The 20,694-nt window shown below is 39.8% G+C and overlaps 1 protein-coding gene across 4 annotated transcripts in view; it reads left to right on the forward strand.

The window, feature by feature from the left end:
- The window catches only part of citb (citron rho-interacting serine/threonine kinase b), a 72,006-nt gene that overhangs the window by 36,054 nt on the left and 15,258 nt on the right, over positions 1–20,694 (forward strand). The window contains exons 16-24 of one of the 4 annotated variants that reach the window (XM_028033501.1): positions 10,319–10,516; positions 14,791–14,984; positions 15,429–15,564; positions 15,650–15,754; positions 17,044–17,184; positions 17,497–17,604; positions 17,742–17,973; positions 18,989–19,147; positions 19,324–19,347. In XM_028033501.1, the coding sequence (XP_027889302.1) occupies positions 10,319–10,516; positions 14,791–14,984; positions 15,429–15,564; positions 15,650–15,754; positions 17,044–17,184; positions 17,497–17,604; positions 17,742–17,973; positions 18,989–19,147; positions 19,324–19,347 (1,297 nt within the window). Of the gene's footprint in view, positions 1–10,318; positions 10,517–14,790; positions 14,985–15,428; positions 15,565–15,649; positions 15,755–17,043; positions 17,185–17,484; positions 17,605–17,741; positions 17,974–18,988; positions 19,148–19,323; positions 19,348–20,694 lie in introns of all 4 variants that reach the window. The other 3 variants (XM_028033500.1, XM_028033502.1, XM_028033503.1) reach the window with 3 other exon arrangements.

The following is a 20,694-nucleotide window of genomic DNA, read 5'->3' on the forward strand; positions in this document are numbered from 1 at the left end:
GAGTGATAGTCTTGGTGCTTACATTTTCTACAAAGTAAACATTAGATTTCATCTTAAACTAAACATGGTGTTGTTGGACCAAAACATGCAACATTAACGCTAACAGAAATCAAAAACAGGACAACAAGTTGTATTCTCGGTATGTTTCCGTAGAATCTTTCTTAAATTCAATTTTCAAAACTTCGAGTCGTAACAGAAAATGAAAAGTAGTGAGTAAGTAAACCTAAACATAAAACACTAGGTGCTTTACAATAGAAAATAACAAAAAATCAAATATGTCAGAAGAGTGTAAGGTGAAGACGGAACAAAGGTAGTGATGATTTTGTGAAGCATGTTTAAAAAAACCAGAGCATGTAGTTCAGAGTGCCTTGTCAACATTAGTGCCCTCGTCTGTTGTCATGGAGACTGTTTTATTTCTAGAGTGACCATGTCAGCACCTCTTTCCAACCTCGTGTAATATTGTCACCAGTTTTTCTCCACAAAGCATTATGTCTGCAAAGAATAACGGTGCAGTTAGTCGACAGGAAGTGGAACAGGATCTCCCACGGTAACCGTTTCTCCACAACGTTGGCAGATTGGGCTGGTTTGTTCCCTCCTGAGGCCAAACCTTCTTCACTCGACTGATAAAGACCTGCGTCTTCCTACACATTCTGAACAATGTGACAGCAAATCTGATAGCTTGTCTGCAAGTTCATCACTCTTTCTTCAGACGTTCCATTAGCTGAACAGTCACTGTTTTTGCAGTGTGACGTGTTCTGGATAATGCAGGATAATTCCTCACTGTTGAAAAAAGAATCTAGATAATGTGATAAATTACACACCCTAACTTCACACTGCACTTTTCACAGCTGATCAACCCACCTAAACAATGTAATGCAGTTACAAAAGTTGCTTGCTAACAGAGCACGTTGCTTTATGTTCATGTGATGCAGCGCAGCCGGAAAGGATCGCAGAGGGGAGATACAATGTTTCCGTTTCCATTACAAATGTGTGCAAAACACAAGTTCACAATTGAGGTTTTTCCAATAACAAAGAAACACAATTAAAATCACATGCAAATAATCTTATTTAGGCGAAAAGTCACTGGAAAGCAGGCCATGCCAGCCTGTCACTTCCTGTTTTCTTCTTTGTTGTGATTCCCATTGCAGTTTTGCAAAATAAACAAATTTAGGAAGGGCCAAAAAAAAAACACACCTCATCCAAGCACCAAAGAGATTTTCTCAGGACTGTTATGTTTCCATTAAGCACATTTATGTTTGAAATGTCAAATTGTGCAATTACATGGTCAATGGAAACGCAGCTCAACATGTGCTGCTGCCACAAAGACACAGAGTGATGTGTTTCAAGGATTTCAAGTTTTCAGATCACATCTCTTTCTCCCGTTGTTTCATTTTGCTCCTGAATAGTCTGTCTGCTTTCCCACTTTGAGAAAGCAGTTTTTTTTTTATCTGCTCCAGAGTTCAGAAGACAGAAGGAAACAAACAATGGTCCATTTAAAGCAGACCAAGCAGTTCTGGAGACACACCTTTAGGTATTCTGAGTCATAAGTAAATTTTGTCATCTGAGAGCAGAACGCTCTATAGGGAACTGTGAAGAAAGAATTTAAATTTCTCATATATTATTAACGGGAGGCCAGAACTTTTCAGAAGCAACATGATTTCTCCATTAACCTTTTGTCTAAGGTTGCCATATTTCAAGTGGAAAAGTAAAAGCAGGCCTGTCACTACTTTTACTCAGCAGACAGCAATCTCCTGCAGCACTTTGCATCAGCAGAAGTTATTTTAAAATAAAGATGGTCACAAGAAGTATTGAGATACATATTTAGTATTTTAAGGGCTTTTTAAATTTTATTAATTAACATAATAAAAAGCTGAAAAACTAATGTTAATAGGACAGAATAGACAAATTCAGATGATAGGCAGAAGCATTTGCAGATTCACTCAAAGCTAAAATATAATAATAAATATAAGATTCCTAAGACTATACTGTATAGTCTGGACAAAATTACAACCTAAAAATGACACAAAACAGTAGGATAATATAAAAATGTGTTACTAACTGTATTCGGTATTCGGCTAAATATATGAAATATATTTGTAAATGCTCCATTTATCATTAATTTAAGGCAGCTACAAACACATGAGTTTTTAGCCTTGATTTAAAGGAGCTCATTGTTTTTAGCTGTTTTGCAGTTTTCTAGATGTTTGTTCTGGATTTGTGGAGTGTAAAAACTATACATTTATCCAGTTTTCATACATTGTTGAATGTAAGTAGAGTTTCCATCATTGTGTTATTAAACTGTCTTTATTTATTTGTCCGTATTTAGAATACTGAGTATTTACTCATCATTTAAAGGGTTATTCTGTATTTTAAGAATAAGTGGCAGCCCAGCTCTAATCAGATTGCTCACATTTTGCATCAGTTGAAAGTGTTTTTCTGAACTTTTTCAAATCATCCAGACATTAAGGAAAGACAAGGACATGTTCTAGTCGTATACAACAAATCTGTCAAAACCTCGTCAGTTAAAATAGAGGCTCCATTTTGAGTTTGGCAATAGATTACCGTACTTATCAATTCCCTGCTTAGTCATACTCAGAGGAAGGCGAAGATCTATCGACATTTTGCAGCTTCAGCTCACAGTAAATGTTAATTACAATCAGGGAGACTGACACCCACAGCTTCCACAAATAGAATCGAGCTACTTGCATTCAACAGCGTTGAGGAAGTAAATCTCTCAATGCAATTTACTGCAGTTCTGAAAGTTGCTCAATTGATTTGATTGCCAGTTGAGTTGGGTAAATATAGACGCATGACAGATCACCCCTGCAGCCCTCACACAGTTTATCTCTCGCCCCGCCTTTTGGATTCAGTGGATGTTGTCAGTCCTTCTATTCCTTAGAGGAGCTGACGCACTGAGTCAGTGCTGAGCAGACAGCTAATTTATGTACGTAAAAGCTCTGCTTCTTTCCTCTGCCTCCTTGAAGTTCTGCGTGGTTTACATGTCCCTATTAGAGCCGAGAGAAAAAGGCTTTTAGCATGGAGCCTCATCAGTCTAACCCTCATTTCTCCTACTGTACCTGCTGGTGAAGGCTGATGGAGAAAACGGACCTTATGCTAATGAAACGATTGGCCCGCTTCTACTTCTGAATACCTGGACTAAGTAAGCAAGAGATCTTCTTAAAATGATGAAAGCATTGTATCACTAGGCCTACTAACCTAATGTGCTTCATGTAAGGAGCCATCATTTGATCCAGGTGTGTTAAACCAGGGAAAGAACTAAAACATCAGGATGCCGGCCCTCGAGGACCCACTTCGGACACCCCTGCTGTACTGGATCTGACCATTTTAATAACATGAGCAAGACAAAATGTGAAAAAATCGAGTTCCTCCAACTCCTCTCTAGAAACTCTGCATGTCTCCAGATGGCATTAAAGCCACAGCCAAAAACAACCAATCAGAGCCAAGAGGAGGGTCTGAGTGTTGTCAATCACCTCTGTGAAGTGCTAAATGTGCTAATGGAGGAGAAACAAATGTTTATTCGTGACTGATTATTAATCTGTAATTGATGAGTAAACAGTCATGACCACCGACGGGGAGAAGCTGTAGCGTACACACAGCCATGATTGACAGCGCTAAGACTCACCTCTTGACTCTGATTGGTTGTTTCTAGTTAGCACTGGGAAAAGGCAGAGGAGCTTGATATTATTATTATTATCATTATTTTTAGAGATTATCTGTCTCATATTACATTGCCACTGCAGTGACGGTTTCGGTCAAATGAAATAAACACATCCATAGACAACGCAAGACTTTCTCTGGGTTAGAAATGGCAAAATGCCACTTTATCACTTTACAGGGATTAGTTTGGCTAAAAGAATTGAATTTCTTCTTCGTTGTTCATATAGCTCATCTCGTCTTAAAATTAGAAACTAAGTGGCTCTCCTCAGCAGACAGCTGAGCTGTGATCTGGTTTTATGGTTTCACTCTTTACCATTCAGAAACAGAGGGGAGCTGATTCATTCAGTTCTTTCACAAGCTGTTCTTGATAATGTTTGAGATAGACTCCGGCTGTGATTATTGGATGGCTGGGATGAGTTTGAAGATTGGCTGTTAGTCTCTGTTTTATCGCTTACTTAATGTGATGACACTTATCAAAAATGCGGTGTGCAGAGAGCATGGCCATATTCTGCTATTGTTGTGGTCTAAACACAACACAGACAAACTGACATTAGTGAAATCGGACTCATTCGGCAAAAATAGGAGAGTTTACTAGAACTACCAAAGATTCCCAAAATGGGAATCTTCGTCCAGGTACCAGAGAGGGCCAGTTTGGCCCTGTCCCTAGAGCTACCAGAGAGGGGCCAGTTTGGCCCTCCAAGAGAGGGTGTGAAGAGGCGCCTTTGTTATGTAAATAAGGCCATTACTATCCTGTTCCAAGGACAATCAGCGTGAAAGTTGATGTAGTGAGTTTGGCTCTCCTCCCCCCTGCTCATCTACAGGGATGCTAATTGCTAATGCTTTTTCTGTGCAATCCTTTCTGTGGTATCGGCTGCTTCAACCCAAATGCAGTATATTTCAAGTCCCATGCATAGTTTCTCTTTGCATGGTAATTCTTACAACAAATCCTGATGTTGTTTTCTAAGTTTTGTCCCTCTAGTACAGGGGTGGGCAACTCCAGGCCTGGAGGGCCGGTCTCGTGCAACTTTTAGATGCGTCTCTACTTCAACACACCTGAGTCAAATAATGAGGTCATTAGCAGGACTCTGGAGAACTTGACTGAACTTAGGAGGTGATTCAGCTGTTGGATTCAGGTGTGTTGGACCAGGGAGACGTCTAAGAGTTACAGGACACCGGCCCTCGAGGACCAGGATTGCCCACCCCTGCTCTAGTATCTTGTCTTGACTCTCAATTTTCTTTTTTAAACAACATGTTAACCAGTTTAATAGCAGATGCGCTCTAAAACTTTGTATATTTTGCATCCTTTGTTTACGGCTTTTTTTTTTTTGCAAACTTTACAACAAAATTAAATGTCTTTTCTTAGTGGTTAAATTATCAGCTAATAAACTGTTCATGATCTACTGCATACGTTTTGTTAGGTCAGTTGTTAACCTAACAAGCAACAACAACTGCACCATTTAATTGATTTTAAATGTGTACTATAGGCAGAAATGTCTGTCCACTAGCCTATATTAATTATTTAGTAATAAGCTGTTGTAGTGACTGGTGGATGGTTATGGTCTTTTCTATAATTTCTTCTCTGAAATTGCAATAGAGGACTGGGGTTTCACAGCACACTATGGTGAAAAGTCAATTTAATGATGTTGATGAAAGGATGTTAGCTGCCATCTTCCAGGTGTGTTCAGTTGGAATCAGAGAGTAATTAGCAGGAAAACTAAGAGTACTTGTTCCATGCAGGTCATCTACATCCTTTCAACAATTGTCAACGTCTAAGCCTATCACACTGCATGCATCCTCACCCCCGTCTGTTGACTGCCTCTTCAGCTGTTGGTTTTATAGGTTTAAATACTCAACAAGCTGTCGATCTTTTACACAGCATCAATGTTATTCTTATCTCTATAAAAAACACAGAAATAACCCCCGGCATTTATGACATGGAACCATAAAGAAATCGAAAAGCAAACTCTGGTCTACCTAATAACCAGGGTTATTAGGTGTGGTTTGAATGCATAAGTATGTGCCAAGCAAAGTGAATACCATTCCAAAAGCAAAACGTGAATTGTAGGTCAAAGCATTCTGGATAAATAAACCAAAGCAAATGTGCATGTCTTGCGCTAGCGGGAGGAATTGCTGGTAGTCTTTTGCCAAAGATAAAAATGAAGTCATACAACTGCTAAAATCTGACGTGACTCTGTTTTTGTTTACATGTCATGATAATCATTACATTCAAAATTGTAACATCTGTTACATTTTAAGTTGATAAGATATGCTTTCACACTGCATTGTGTTAAATAAATGAAACCCCATTAGCAACTTGTTTATCCTCTTGCCTGTGAAAATGCTGCACTAAGAATCACTGACGGAAATGACAGAACAAAATCTGAACAAGATACTAAGCACAACTTGATTCTTAAAAATGTAAGCAAAAGTGGGGTGGCCTCAGATTTTAGCTGTTGTTGGATGTTTATTTTGTCTTTGGGTAAATGTGAAAAAACAAACACTGTTCAACAAAATCTGCTCAGCATGAGTCGGGGATGAGGCATCAAACTATGGAGAATGTTGTTTTTCACACAGGTACCCTCTGCTGTAGTGCGTTTCCTGCTTTTGGAGCGGTCTCAGGACCACTTGGCATTCACGTATACATTCAAACCGCACTACAGTTCACTTCAGCTGAACCGAGACCTAGGCTTTTAGGAGGACCAGAGTTCACTTCTTTGGTCCGCATTAGAGTTTGAGTACACATTCACACCTCCCTAAATCAACCAAATTTTCTAGGCAAATGAAAAAGAGTATTAACGTGGGCTAAAGAGGGCTGGTGTGAATTTACCCCAATTCTCCTGAAACTTTGGGAACCTGTGGCAGATGTGTGCAAATCCACTCTCAATATCTTGTACATCACATGCCAATGTGTTATAAGTGGGAAAGGAAATGCAATTTTTTTCAACTTGTGGAGAAGATGAGCTATCTTATGCTGAAGATTGCTGTGTATTTTATCCAATTCACGTGTGAAAAAAAAAATCACAAATGCATTGAACAAAGATACATTTCAAACATTTTTCATGTACAATATCAGTAAATACAAAGTTACACAGAAGCAGCACAGCGGTGTGGTAATTACCAATGTCTCCTTGGAAAAAAAGATCTCTAGTTTCAATCGTAGCCTTGGATTTATTCTGTAGAGTTTGCGTTCTCTCGTGCCCTAGTGTTTGGACTTCCTCTAGCAGTGCTAAAGCATAAATATTAATAATATTCAAAATACCTTGTTTTAGTACATCTAAGTAGCCATCTTGGTGTGTTTCTGTGTTAGCCCTGTGTTGAACTTTAAATTCTCCCTAAGATACATTCTGCCTATCATCGACAGATAACTGTATCCAGTTTTTGGGCCTGAATAAGATGTAAGCTGGTACAGTAAAAATGTCAGAAGAACATTTCTGAATTGCTTGGGTAAAGGTATTGGTCTCTGTAACTCAATTCCATCAGGGTTGATAAAAATGTAAATGCAATAAAGAACCTTGGATTTGATGAAAATGTTTACATTAAACACTTTGGTGAGCACACTTGAGTCTATGAAACACAAAATTCTGCCTTTTTCACATGCAAATGGTAAAAATTGAGTAAAAAATCTTAAAAATAAATCATCTTCTATTCCATTTACATAATTATCCACTGAAATGTTTTAAAATTAAGAGAAACAGTGCAATTGCACGTCTGTTTGCAGTCATTTTTATATGTATAAAATGTGAGCATACGCCTAAATGTTGAATTGGGGAGTGGAGAGAAGGTGACTTTAACTGCTGTGTATTGAGCGTGAAAGTTGATGTAGTGAGTTTGGCTCTCCTCCCCCCTGCTCATCTACATGGATGCTAATTAGACCATTCAGAGTCGTCAGTTTGGCCACATTTGGATGCTAATAACCCAGTTTGGCCCTCTCTCGGTAGCTCTAGGAAGATACCCAATTTGGCCCCTCTTGGTAGAGATAGGAATTTCTCAAAATCCTGGTAGTCCTAGTGTTAACGCAGTATTAGTAGCTGCGATTCCATTAACCATGAAGTCATGCAAATTGAAATCACAAAAATAAATTTCCTTAACACCCATTTTTGAAAAAAGCTCATGTTTTTTGATTATAAGTTTTAGCACCATTAAGAGGTGGTTTTTTAGCTGTATCAAAACGGATGTATTTTGCAAAATTGCAATGGAAATTTTTTTTCCCACATCACCGGAGTCACATGATCAACAGTTGGATGTTGCTACTGGTGAAAACAACAAAGAGGACTTATTTTATTTTTATTTTATACTTGTTTTTTAGACAATATGCATTCCCACGTGTTGAATCCATATCTAATCTGTAAAATCACAGACTATGGGGGGCTTGTTGCTCCAACGGATGAGAAAGACGCTGATGGCTGATAGATTAGTTCTGAATTATGAATATATCTCATCTCAACTGTTTACATCTGTTGCTACCATAATTTTTAATGATTTATTGAACAAACTTATTCATGTGATTTTAATTGGGTTTCCTATTTAATGGAAACACTGCAATTGCGAAACAGTTTTGTTTCTTTTCTAAAGATTTACTTTGCACATATATGTAATGGAAACACATCTACAGTGTTCCTTCACTCATATGACCTACATCTTGACAAACTGGTAGAAAAGCTAGTTGAAATGTTTTTTTTCCCTCTTCTGTAAACACGATAGACCATAATATGTACCTATTTCAAAGTTTGACGCCCTTAAATCAGATTTTAACAGATGGCATATCGCATGTATTTTGGAGAAATTTTCCTGTTTACTGGAAATGGGTCATTTAAATTGAGAGGATAATCAACAGAGTTCCAGATCAGAATCACTGTTGTCTCTGTGATCTGGGTAAAATCAGACAAATTGATCAGTTTGGGTAAGAAATCAGTAAAACCCAGAGAAAGCTGTCAATAGCGCACCTACAAGGAGGGCTATCACTCAAAAAGGCCTGCACTGACTCTTGACTCCCCGGTCAAGTAGGCAGTGCATGTGGCATCAGCCCTCTCACACAACCCCCAGGGGAAAGGCTCAGGCATGGGGTCTGGAGAGCAACAGCTGTTTCTGCAATAAGTACATTCAGGTGCCTCATCACTGATCTTTCTCTAGACACCTGAGAAGAATCCAGTGAGGTTCTGTGAAAACATTTTATACATAACAGTTTCTGCACAATCCTTGGACACAGCATTTTAGATCAAGAATTTCTTTCAGTACATTTGTCCGTCCTTGAATAAACATTTTGCAGAAGTCAAAATTGTGGATTTTATTTTTGAGTTGCCAGGTTTTATAAATTAATTAGTAGTGAAATATTTATTAATTTCGTTTGCCTTTAGACGGCTTCAACTAATGGAAGAATCACTGCAATATAGGAAGGATACATGCGGGTGCCTGCAGTCGGACCTGGCAGCCCACCAGACCAAGCATTGTTTATTTTAAATACGTTTTTTTATACAACAATAACAGCTATAGCAAAGACTTATTAAGCTAGGTTTATAGTTGATAATGCCTGCTTGTGCGCCTCCATATTTTTGTAACTCAACATTTAACAGAAACGTTGTGAGCTGCTGGTGAACTTCTCTGGTGCCCCTACCATCGGGCTTAGCAGGTTTTCTAGGGGAAACCCTGTCAACCTTAAAACAAGTAACCTGCGAGTATGAGGCCAATGTTCCCAAAACCCAGTATGAAGCCATGAATGACCAAACACAGGAAACGCCACCAGCTGCCAGAGATGCGGTCAGAAACACTGAAATACTACAACGAATTTACAGTTTTTCAAGCTGAAGTTGAGAATACAGTAAGTCAATGAGCTTTTGGCACTACAAATGTAATAAGTGTAAAAATATATTGTGAAGAATTATTCACACATGGCGGCAAACTACAACCAACTGCATGTTACTGTAGAACTTAAATCTTCTTTAAGACGTGCAGTAGCTTTACAGCGTTTTGAGACCTAAATGGGTGAATTGAAAGCTAAACTAACCGAGGTAAATACATTTTTATGTATACGCATCAATTTTTTCTCTCGTTTGCCATCTTTTTTTTTTACGTTTAGAAATAATTGATCTTACCATATAATATTGTTGAATGAAAGTTTAAAAAAAAGAAGAGCTCAAATAGTAAATCCGTTTACATAATGTACCTATGCTTTGCTGTAGATTAATTTGATTAAAAAGTCAAACCATGAACATTTCTAGATATGTGGTATGCCTTTTAAAAAATACATAAATGTTTGGCTCTTTGGAAACAAAGACGAAATATAAAGGATGGCTCAGACCTGCTGCTCTTTAAAATAGTAGTTTCTTACTAACAAACTGCCTTCCTCTCAGCACATGGACAGATGTGTTCAAATGTATTGCAGGCTGGAGCTATTTTAACCAGGACAGATCACCTTTCACATCTGATCTCACATCATTCACCATCATGTTTCTGCAAACCTGCTCAAAAGTGGGAAAAAAAGATGCACTTGACATATTAGCTATTTATAGGAGCCAGCAGAACAAGTAAAGGACAGGAAACTCCTGTTTTTATTATTAATCTTTTTATATATACATATATATATATATACTGCTTATTTTGTATTTTCATTAAACAAAATCCAAGTTCTTCCATTCTTCTGTAGGTGATCACTGATCTCGAGGAGCAGCTAACCACTCTGACTCAGGAGAACTCTGAGCTGAACCGCCAGAACTTTTACCTGTCCAAGCAGCTGGACGAGGCCTCTGACGAGCGGGAGGACCGGCTGCAGCTCAGCCAGGATGTGGACAGGCTGCGGCATGAGGTGGCTGACCGTGAAATGCACCTCAACAACCAGAAGCAGGTATGCTGCTCAGCAACCTTTGAAAAATCAGTCCACTGCTCTAAGGACATCTTTGTAACTTAAGGACAGGTTGGATAATTCAGCTTTAAAGTGCCTTTCAAATAGCAAGCGTTATGGGGAAGGTTGCCCATAATTTTGAAGCAGAATGAAACTGATTGGTTTCCAAGACTTGCATTCATCCCCAAAGTCGATGCTTCCTAGAAGCACCATTTAATATAATTAGAGCTGCCATTCTTTTGGATTCTTATGTCTAGACATGTCACAACATTTTACTGGACAGTAAATTGTAAATAAATTGTCCTGTAAAATGTCCCTAAGTCTCATAATATTGTTGCATAATGCACAACTTTATTACATTATAATTGTTTTTAAACTGTGGTAATGCTACTACATAATGCAGCACAAAGTCCTACAAAACATGTTCAAGAATTTTATTACTTTTTGTGATTTTTGATGACGTTTTATTACACTTTGAAGCCCGATTTTTATTACGTTTATTAAATAATGCGTTACAAACAGCAAGGCCATGAAGTGATGAGATTGGGGCCCAAGATACTGCATTCAAACTTCTATCATATTCACTAAGATTGATGCCTTTAAACACTCACACATGAAATATCTGAATGAGCTACTAGTTGTTTTACAGAAATATTTCAACCTGAGCTCTGGATCTCTGCATCTCCTCCAAAGTCACAATGGGTCTCTTGGCTGCTTCTCTAATTAAGCTTTGTGCTCCGTCTCTGTTTAGACTTCCATGTCTTGGTAGGTTTGCAGCTTTATTATACATTTTCTATTTTCAGATAATGGATTGAACAGTTTCCAGTGAGACGATCAAAGCTGGTGATATAGTTTTATAACCCAACCCTGCTTTAAACTTCTCCACAGCTTGTTTACTAACTAGATCTTACTTTGGATTTTTATCAGGGGTTAACAGAGGGAGCTTCTCAAAATAATGAACTGCTTTGTGTTGATCTATCATAAAAATCCAACGAAATAGGTTGAAGTTTGTTGTTGCGACATGAAAAAGTTTGGACAAGTTCAGGACAAATGAATGATTTACGGTAAATCAGGGAATGGCTGGTTTAGATCTGGAGACGAAGTTGAACCTGCTGCTGGGAGACAATTGCAGTACAAGCCGACTGGAACATGCAACTGTTCAAGTAAATGAAAACTGTGTCTGAGGTCCAAAGTAGCATAAGGATGTGAAAGGAAGAAAAACAAACCGTGTAAGATGTTGACATGGATCACAACCAGACAAGAAAGCAACCGTTTTCCTTCATTTTCTGTAACACCTTGGATGTGTGAGTCTTTTCGCAAGTAAACACACAAACAGCAAATGTCTCTGCCCAGTTTTACTGTTTGGCCAACATTTTACAACAATTCTTGGATGCACCCTAGGTTTGGATTCATTTCTGTAATAATAATTGTCACAGTGTACAGCTTTCGAGGCGATGCTTCAGTTTGTCTTCTGGTCCGTGTCTCCTCTGGACTTCATTCTCACACCTAGACGCTATGGATGTTTTCACACTGATAGTCCGGTAGACTAGGTTTGATTGGGGACCAAAATTACAACATTAGTTATGTTTTCAGCTGGTGCGGTTCGCTTTCACACCGCACTTTGTCAATCAATCCAAACTAATCGAAAAACCTGTTCCCCTCCTCGCCTGTGGTGGTGCTGTTCCAAGAATTATTGTAGGAAACCTTCAAAGAAGACATGTAAGGTGAACAAAAATGGAGTGGCATCAGATTTTAGCTGTTGTAGGTTGTGGTTATTTATTTATTTTTTTTGCAAAGACCATGAGCCATGTCTTTTGCTAGTGTTTGACTTGCGTGCTTGTTTAGGTTGTACTTACCCAGAATGCCCCATGTTATAACCCACTTTCTGCTTTTGGAGCAGAGTCTCTGGTTCGCTTGGAATCCATACATTCAAAATACACCAGAGTTCACTTAAACTGAACCTAGACCGAGGTTTATATGTGGACCAGAGTCTGGTCCGCATCACAGTTCGATTGCGCATTCACACCTCCCCAAACAAACCGGACTCTAGACGAACCGACTGGCGTTCAGATTGAAAGGGGTTGGTGTGAACGCACTCTAAGTCTACACTTTACCTGAGATATCCACAGTCCTGTTATCCATGGATGACCTCAACATCTTGCATCTGACAGGGTTTAGTGTAAATCAGGCCTGTGAAAGTCTTGTGTTATTTTGGTGTTGGTTATGTTTTATTCTGGCTGCAGTGAAAGAGAGAGAGAGATGAGGCAGCGTGATGTGAGCGCTGGCCCTGTGGGAGGATGTGTGTGTGGGTGTCCAGCATCGCTCTCAGCCCTGCTGGTTGTGTAACCAACGATGGAAGTCATAGACGAGGGACGGGGTGGTGTGTGGGAGGGATGTGTCATCCCCATCACTCCCAGGTCGTGTCAGCTGTGGAAGCGTTGGACTTCAGAGGGCCGTGGTGTTGCTGCTGCACCGGCAGAGGCTATATTTGTCTTCATGCTCTTTGTCTAAAGCAATGCGCCGTAAGACGTGAAACACAGGTCTTTCTAGGCCCTTCTGCGTCCAAACAAGCTCTGCAGCTGCACTGGTTTGTGTTATTATTTAAAATGAGGGCAGACAATTATATGTTTTATTTTATTGGTGGTTTTTTTTCTATTTAACCCAGATGTTTTCAAATTTTGCAAGCTGCAGTCTACCTGAAAAAGTAACTTTCCATTTTTTATAAACCATATATGATCTGACGCCAGTCATCCACAGATAAAACTTTGATACTTTGTCACTTTTCAAGTCTCTTGTTGAAGATGCATAATTTAGTGTTTCAGGACTTGTGGTCAGTTTGGCTGTTTTGAACATTTCAAATAAACAAATTATTGAAACTAAAATGGATTTTTACTTTATTATTTAAACTTTTACTTCATTGCTGACAGAAAAAAAACTCAAAGTACTTACTTGCAATTCCAGCCTGTTGTCTATTGCAAATGTTTGAGAAAGCTTTTACCACTTTGTAATGCTGTCATCCCTTCTTACAATATTTAAGACGTTGTGGCCTTGGGGATGCCAGAAGATGAAGGGTTTTTAGCTGTAATGGTCTCAAGTTCTTCCTGCAAACGCAGCATACACTATGAATTTTATCTTTAAATCTTCTAAAGCTTCTACCAGGGTGTAGAGGAAACGGTACCATCATCCTCCCCAGCAATGCCTCTCTTGCGTTTCAGAAATGTCGGTTATCGTTATCATCCATGGATTTAGCTGGAAATAATGTTTTATTCTAAAGGAATACAATGCAATTTGCTTTAAAGTCATAACTCATATTTTGGCAACTATGCTGACAAGTTGTAGCTAAGTTTTGCCAGAGGGCATTGGCACAGCCTCATACATTCACAAAGCCTGCTTTCTGGACTCGTTGCTGAGGATACTGTATGTTTCTTCCAAGGAACATCTGGGAAACTAATTTGTCTCTTCAAACCACACTTTCCTCCCATTGTGTCTCAGGTCTACCTACCAGACAGATGTTTGACTTTGTGACCTTGTGATGTTAGAAATCATCACATCTCCTAAGCTTGAGATGTTATTTGAGGAATTGCTGTAAAATCAACAACATGACACAAGAGAGTATCTGTTGCCATGTTTGTACAGGAGGAGTGAATCCTGCAAGTCAGTGACTCGATGCAGTCTATCTCCTAAGATGGAAACTCTTTAAACTAATTTGAATAATTAACAAACATTAATGCACTGTTTGATAACTAGGATCAGTTAGAATGTATGCATGATTGAAATGAAGTGATTTTTCTTCCCAAAGTGCCTTAAGGTGATAGTTGCTGTGAATTGGCGCTTCATAAATAAACCAGATAGAATTATATTTATTTAGTGTTAATATTACTTTTCATGCATATGGAAAGTATTCACAGCACTTCACTTTTTTCCACATTTTGTTCTGTTACATCTTTATTCCAAATTGTAAATAAATCCATTTTCTTTCCTTCTTGTTCTGACAGTGGAAAAAGATTGTTGAGCATTTAGCAAATTTATTAAAAATAGAAAACCAACATTTACATAAGTATTCACTTACATTACATCATTGCTGTTGATTGCATCTGTCTGTCTTTTTAAGTAAAGTATTGATATTATAAACTATTTTATGAACTTCCTGTCAGATTAGGATGAATTGTGTATGAAGTCTCCACTGAAACGGCTGAGACTTATTTTGGAACATGTTTTTTGCTTAATGGCTTTTTTCATTGCTTGACTCTTCATTTGCATATATCTGATGTGAACAGAACCTCGAGACCCTGAAGACCACGTGCACCATGCTGGAGGAGCAGGTTGTGGAGCTGGAGAGCCTGAACGATGAGCTGCTGGAGAAGGAGCGGCAGTGGGAGGCCTGGAGGGCCACACTGGAGGACGAGAAGAGCCAGGCTGAGAGGAGGACCAGGGAGGTCCAGAGGCTGCTGGACACTGAGAAACAGAACAGGTAGACTACACCGCTGTGTAAGGGTGAGTGATCTGTGCTGCAAGAATACATTTTTGTTTAGTGACAAGACGCGCTATATTTTAAAACAAGTGCTTGAATTACTAGAAATACCGAGCATTTTTTGCTCTTAATGTCTCAGTTGATATTGTTGTTAGCTCCAGTTCCACCTACACACAATGAAACCAACCAGCTATGGGCGTTTTCTCTTGGGTCTGTTTGAGTTTATTTTTGGAAAAAGATTTTTGGATTTATTTTCTCTGATTTTACAGAGAATAGCAGTGCAATGAACACATGGTGCAGTAAAAGAGTATTAAAACATGCTCTACTGATCTGTTCATTTGTCACCGTCACTAGAGTAACAGATAAAAATAATGAACGCCCCCCAACATTAGGTCCTCAAAAGCTTAAGACATCTTGTAGCTAAGTTTGTCTTCTGTGTTTCAGACTGCGTACAGAGCAGCGCTGCTCTGAGTCTCGTCAGGCTGTGGAGCAAGCCGTGAAAGAGCACAAGGCTGAGATCTTGGCCCTGCAACAGGCCCTCAAAGACCAGAAACTCAAAGCCGAGAGCCTTGCAGACACTGTACGCTTTTCTACACTGTACAACAAACATTTTACCTTGCTGTTTTGTACATTTCAAACCTAAAGCTTTTTCTTGTGTTCCTAAGTTAAATGATTTGGAAAAGAAGCACTCTATGCTGGAGATGAACGCTCGGAGTTTGCAACAGAAGCTGGAGAGTGAGAGGGACGTGAAGCAGAGGCTGCTGGAGGAGGTGCAGTGCTGTCTCTGAACCCTACTGTGTTTCCACCTCACATGCAGATATTTGTAATGCTTTGTGATGTGTCTGTTGTTTTCTTCATGCGTTACCTTTACAATTAATACAGAAACCCTGCTAAAAGCGAATGCTTAGCAAACACTCAGTATCCAGGCATAAAATGTTTTCCAACCTGTATACTTGGTTTGTTTGGAGAGCAAAGTTGCAACATTTGTTACATTTTCAGCTGGTGAGGTTCACTTCCACACTGCACTGTGTTTGGACTAAGCAAACCCTTTGAAAAACCTGTTCATCCTCTCGCCTCTGGGGGCGCTGCACCAACAACCACAGAAGAAACATCCATCTTCACAAAATCTGAACAGAAATGGATTTTACCGGTTACAGGATTTCTCTTTTGTCTTTGGCAAAAGATCAGCGAGACCGATAGTGAGACATTTCTCTTGCTAGCAGTAGTCTTTACACGATTTATTTGGTTGTATTTACCCAGAATGCCCTCCACTATAGTCTGCTTCCTGTTTTTGGAACGGTCTCCAATGTTGGTCTTCGCCTGGCGTTCACATAAGCATTTTAACTGCGCTAGAGTTCACTTCAACCGACCAAAGTTCCATTTTTTGGTCCGGATCAGAGTTTGATTTTCCATTCACACCTTTCCAAACAAATCAGACAAACAGTTTAATTGAAGCAGACTTAACAAGGATGTTGTGATTGGACCCTAAGGGTGCCAGGTGGACCAAAAAAGTGAACTTTGGTCCACCTACAAACCTTGGTCTTGGTTTCATGTTTTGGTTGAAGTAACCGCTGATGCGGTTTGCATGCATATGTGAACGGCAAACTGTCTAGAGACTGCTCCAAAACAGGAAGTCTACTACAGCTCAGGGCATCCTGGATAAATGCATCCATAACAAAGATTCATTTCTAGCACTAGCAGGAGAAATATTTTGCCAAAATAAAAGAGAAATCCTGCAACCGCTAAAATTTGACGCCACTCCATTTTTGTTTACATTTTGTGAAGAAGAAAGTTACACTCAGTGTCTTCTTTGGAAGTTTTGTGTTGCTTTCTTCTGTGGTACTTGATGCAGCGCCCCCACTGGTGCAACATGTTTTTCAAAGGGTTGCAGTGTGAAAGCGAACCGCACCGACTGAAAATGTAACAAATGTTGCAACTGCAGTCTCCAAACGAACCCCAGTCTACTACTATCAGGTGTGAAAACACCCTAACGTAATAGATAATAATGTTCACATCATTACTCAGATAATGATGTGAACACCTGTTTTTCCCTACGCAGCAAGAGAAACTACAGCAGCAGCTGGACGCCCAGAAGACCCACATATTCCGCCTGACCCAGGGGCTGCAGGATGCTTTGGACCAGACCGATTTACTCAAAACAGAGAGGACTGACTTGGAGTACCAGCTGGAGAACATCCAGGTGCTTCTACTTGGCATGTGCATGCGCCACAGCTAGCATGTGGGACGGCTGGGGGGATCAATACGTATTTATTAGAGATATGAGAGCTCCTAATAAGCACTGACATACAGTATGTATATGCTAAAGTTAAACCTTTGTGTCGTTATCTGTTCTGGTCCACAGTATTACATAACTCCCCCCTGCAAACATGGCACACAGTCGTCCCCCTTTCTTTCCACTCATCTCCATGTCTCTCTGTCACCCTCTGTGTGAAGTGAATTGCTTGAGGAGAAATTCATGGCAGTAGTGATGTTCACTTAGCTCCACCTGCAGGCTGTATACTCTCATGAGAAGGTGAAAATGGAGGGAACCATCACCCAGCAAACCAAGCTCATCGACTTCCTCCAATCCCAGGCCCACGGAGGCTCCAAGAAGAAAAAAGTAAGCTCGATTCACACAACAAATCATGCTGTTTTTATGAAATACAAGCAAAGACGTCTGAAGCATACCAGCTGATAAGCTTGGAGCCGTTCTCCGCTGTGTTTCTCTCTGTTCTCGTTTGCACTGTGTTGTTTCAGGGTCTTTTTGGGCGAAGGCGAGAGGACCTGTTGGCCGCCATGGCTGCTCAGGCCCAGGCGCAGGGCCAGAGTCAGGGTCAAGGTCAGGTCTCCCCCGTGCCCCCCATCCAACCGGTGCCTCTGCAGTACAGCGACATGAAGGCCGCTCTGGATAAAGAGCGCACTCGCTGCTCTGAGCTGGAAGATGCTCTGCAGAAAATGAGAGCAGAGCTGAGATCTCTGAGAGAAGAAGGTGGGACTGACCTGCACCAGCTTACACACTGAATCCTACGTTTAGTCATCTAAAACATAAGACAGTCCTGGTAAAGATGCTTAAAAGCCTTAATATTATTGCAGTAGCATGATCTTACACTGAACAGTTTAGAAAAATCTAACTTTTAATTTGAGCACACAGAAAAAACTACTATATCAAAGAATAAATAATTTTAACATCATATTTGGTACCTCTTACAATCTATTTAAAATAAATGCACTTGAAGCCTTTTGTTTAGATTTATGTTGGGTTTTTTTTGTTTTGAGAAACTTCTAATTAGTAATTCATGAATTGCTGTTTCCTCAAGGTGTACTCTTTGAGGTGACACATAGATCAATTTCTCTTGGCCGGTGGCCACGATTGTGGATGAGAACCTACATCTGCCTTGACACCACAGAGAAACTTAAACCATGGTTGAAATGCAGAGGACTGAACGTTAGCAGAAATAAAGCAGGGTTAGTTAACCCTATGGACTCTGTGGTAGCCAGCACTGAGTTACCTGATTGCTAAGTTCCTACTTGGCCTCACCTAAAATTCATGTTTCTGACAGAAAGGTTGTGTACCCAGAAAGAATCCATTCAAGCACAGGGAGAATATGCTGGGCCACTTCTAATGTTGTTAAAAGCCGTTGTTTCTCAGCATGTGGCTTCCCTCCCACTGAATAAATGTGATGTAGATTAAAGGATGTTTCTAAAATCGCCAGTATGAGATTTTGCTGCTGCAATAAAAGTTGCCTTTATTCTCAGTTAATTTACGTATCTTTAAGAGGATACATAAGTGTGACAGGTTGTGTATGTGCAAACTGATAAAAATGAATGAATAAATTGAGGGAAAAAAATAATAAATTCCTGTCAGGAAGAACCTTAAACATGTGGTAAATTTTTGTTTTTAGTTGACCAAATGGAAAAGATTTGTCCCTCTTCTTAAAATCATCTTTGTAATAGAGGTGAGGATTACATAACAATGCAAGTTCATCTAATGACTCTGCGCTCAGCCCTCCAGTATAAGGATCAAGGCAGCACTACGAACCCAGCGGCAGCACGGCAGCAGATCATCATGTCTGCCATGGTGAAGTCTCCTGAGCACCAGCAGGGCCCGACAGCCCTGGCACCCTCCAACTCAGGACGCAGGAAAGATACGCCGACACCCGAGGGTGAGTCAGGGGCAACCTCCACCATGGCTCTAGTCACACAGGACGCTTAAATACAGCTTGACAATGAAATCACATGTTGACCCAGCACAAATGCAGCATGACTACAAGCTGATATCAATAACATTTGAAAGATTCATTTACAAAACTTCTACTATCCTCTTTTACACACCTTTCAGAGAGAAGGCGGGTCACATTTGAAAGTAAGTTGTACAAAGTCATGGTCTCCGCAGTTTCAGCTCTTTTCTCCTTTTTTGGCCAGATTTTAAAAGCTCTGCACTATTTGAAATGTCGGGTCGCATCATGCTCGTCAGAGGTGGCTGAAAGGCTTCAGTGCAAAGCTTTAGAAATCTGTAGCACTTTTTGATCCCAGTTGCTGCTTTTCAGTCTCATTCCCAGAACCTTTCTCTGTTATTTAGCCGACTGCAGTCCCACCTAAACTTCACACCATACAGCGAGATGCACCATGTGATAAACTCTGCAGTGCACAAATGATTGGAAACTACATTCTGAGCTGAAGGTTTTATCCAGTCATGTTTATAAGACAAATGAACACAAAAAAAAAGTTGGGGACCACTGCCTTAGGGGACATAGGGAATTTCTTTTCTTTTGCGTTCCCTCACAAAACTGTACTGGTCAGTTATGCAGCATAATTGAACACTGTAAGCCTTTCTTACAGTGGACGCCGTACTTTTTGCTTTAATATAAGGCTATGTGAGGTTTTTCCATGAATGTTAGAATCTTTTTGTGAAATATCTGAAGTTTTATATCTTTCTTTAGGATAGAAAGGCGCCACAAACCTACGATATAAACAGAAACCTTCCGTAAGTAGGAAAGAAATAAAAATACATCCTAATTTGGACTATTTCTGAGTTATTATCGCGGGTAATAAATCATCTGACAGTTTTGATTGTGTCTCTGTTGTTCTAGTCTGAATGGTTTAAAGAGCTGCTTTCAGTGCCGCTCCATCTTCGCCTTAACAGACATAAACATGCAGTAATAAATCGATTTTCAATCAGTGTTTTGCACCAAACAGTTTTTACTATTAACAAGTTTTTATTATTAAAAACACGACAAACTAATGATGGTAAAGGGCCGCACTGGGTTAACTCGGGGAATCTCATCTGTCCGTTTATCAATCAAGTCCAGATCATTTCTTTGTTCTGTCACAATTATCGATTTATTCCATTTTGATGATCAGGTTCCAAACTTTGCCAGGACTGACCGCCCCGCTCGCCGCTTCCTAATACGCACAAAGCCAGTAACCTTCCCATTCATACCTGGTGACGTCACGCCCACATCGACACACCCACCACACAAGTGTCAAAGCCGCTGCTCCTGTCATATCAATAATTACTTATTTCATTCATATGGCTCTTATAGAGCCTCAGTGAAAACTTGTTTATTATTATTAACTGTTTGGTGCAAAACACTGATTGAAAATCGATTTATTACTGCATGTTTATGTCTGTTAAGGCGAAGATGGAGCGGCACTGAAAGCAGCTCTTTAAACCATTCAGGTTACGAACACAACAGAGACACAATCAAAA

This window comes from Xiphophorus couchianus, chromosome 12 (assembly GCF_001444195.1).
Source record: "Xiphophorus couchianus chromosome 12, X_couchianus-1.0, whole genome shotgun sequence".
Lineage (NCBI taxonomy): Eukaryota > Metazoa > Chordata > Actinopteri > Cyprinodontiformes > Poeciliidae > Xiphophorus > Xiphophorus couchianus.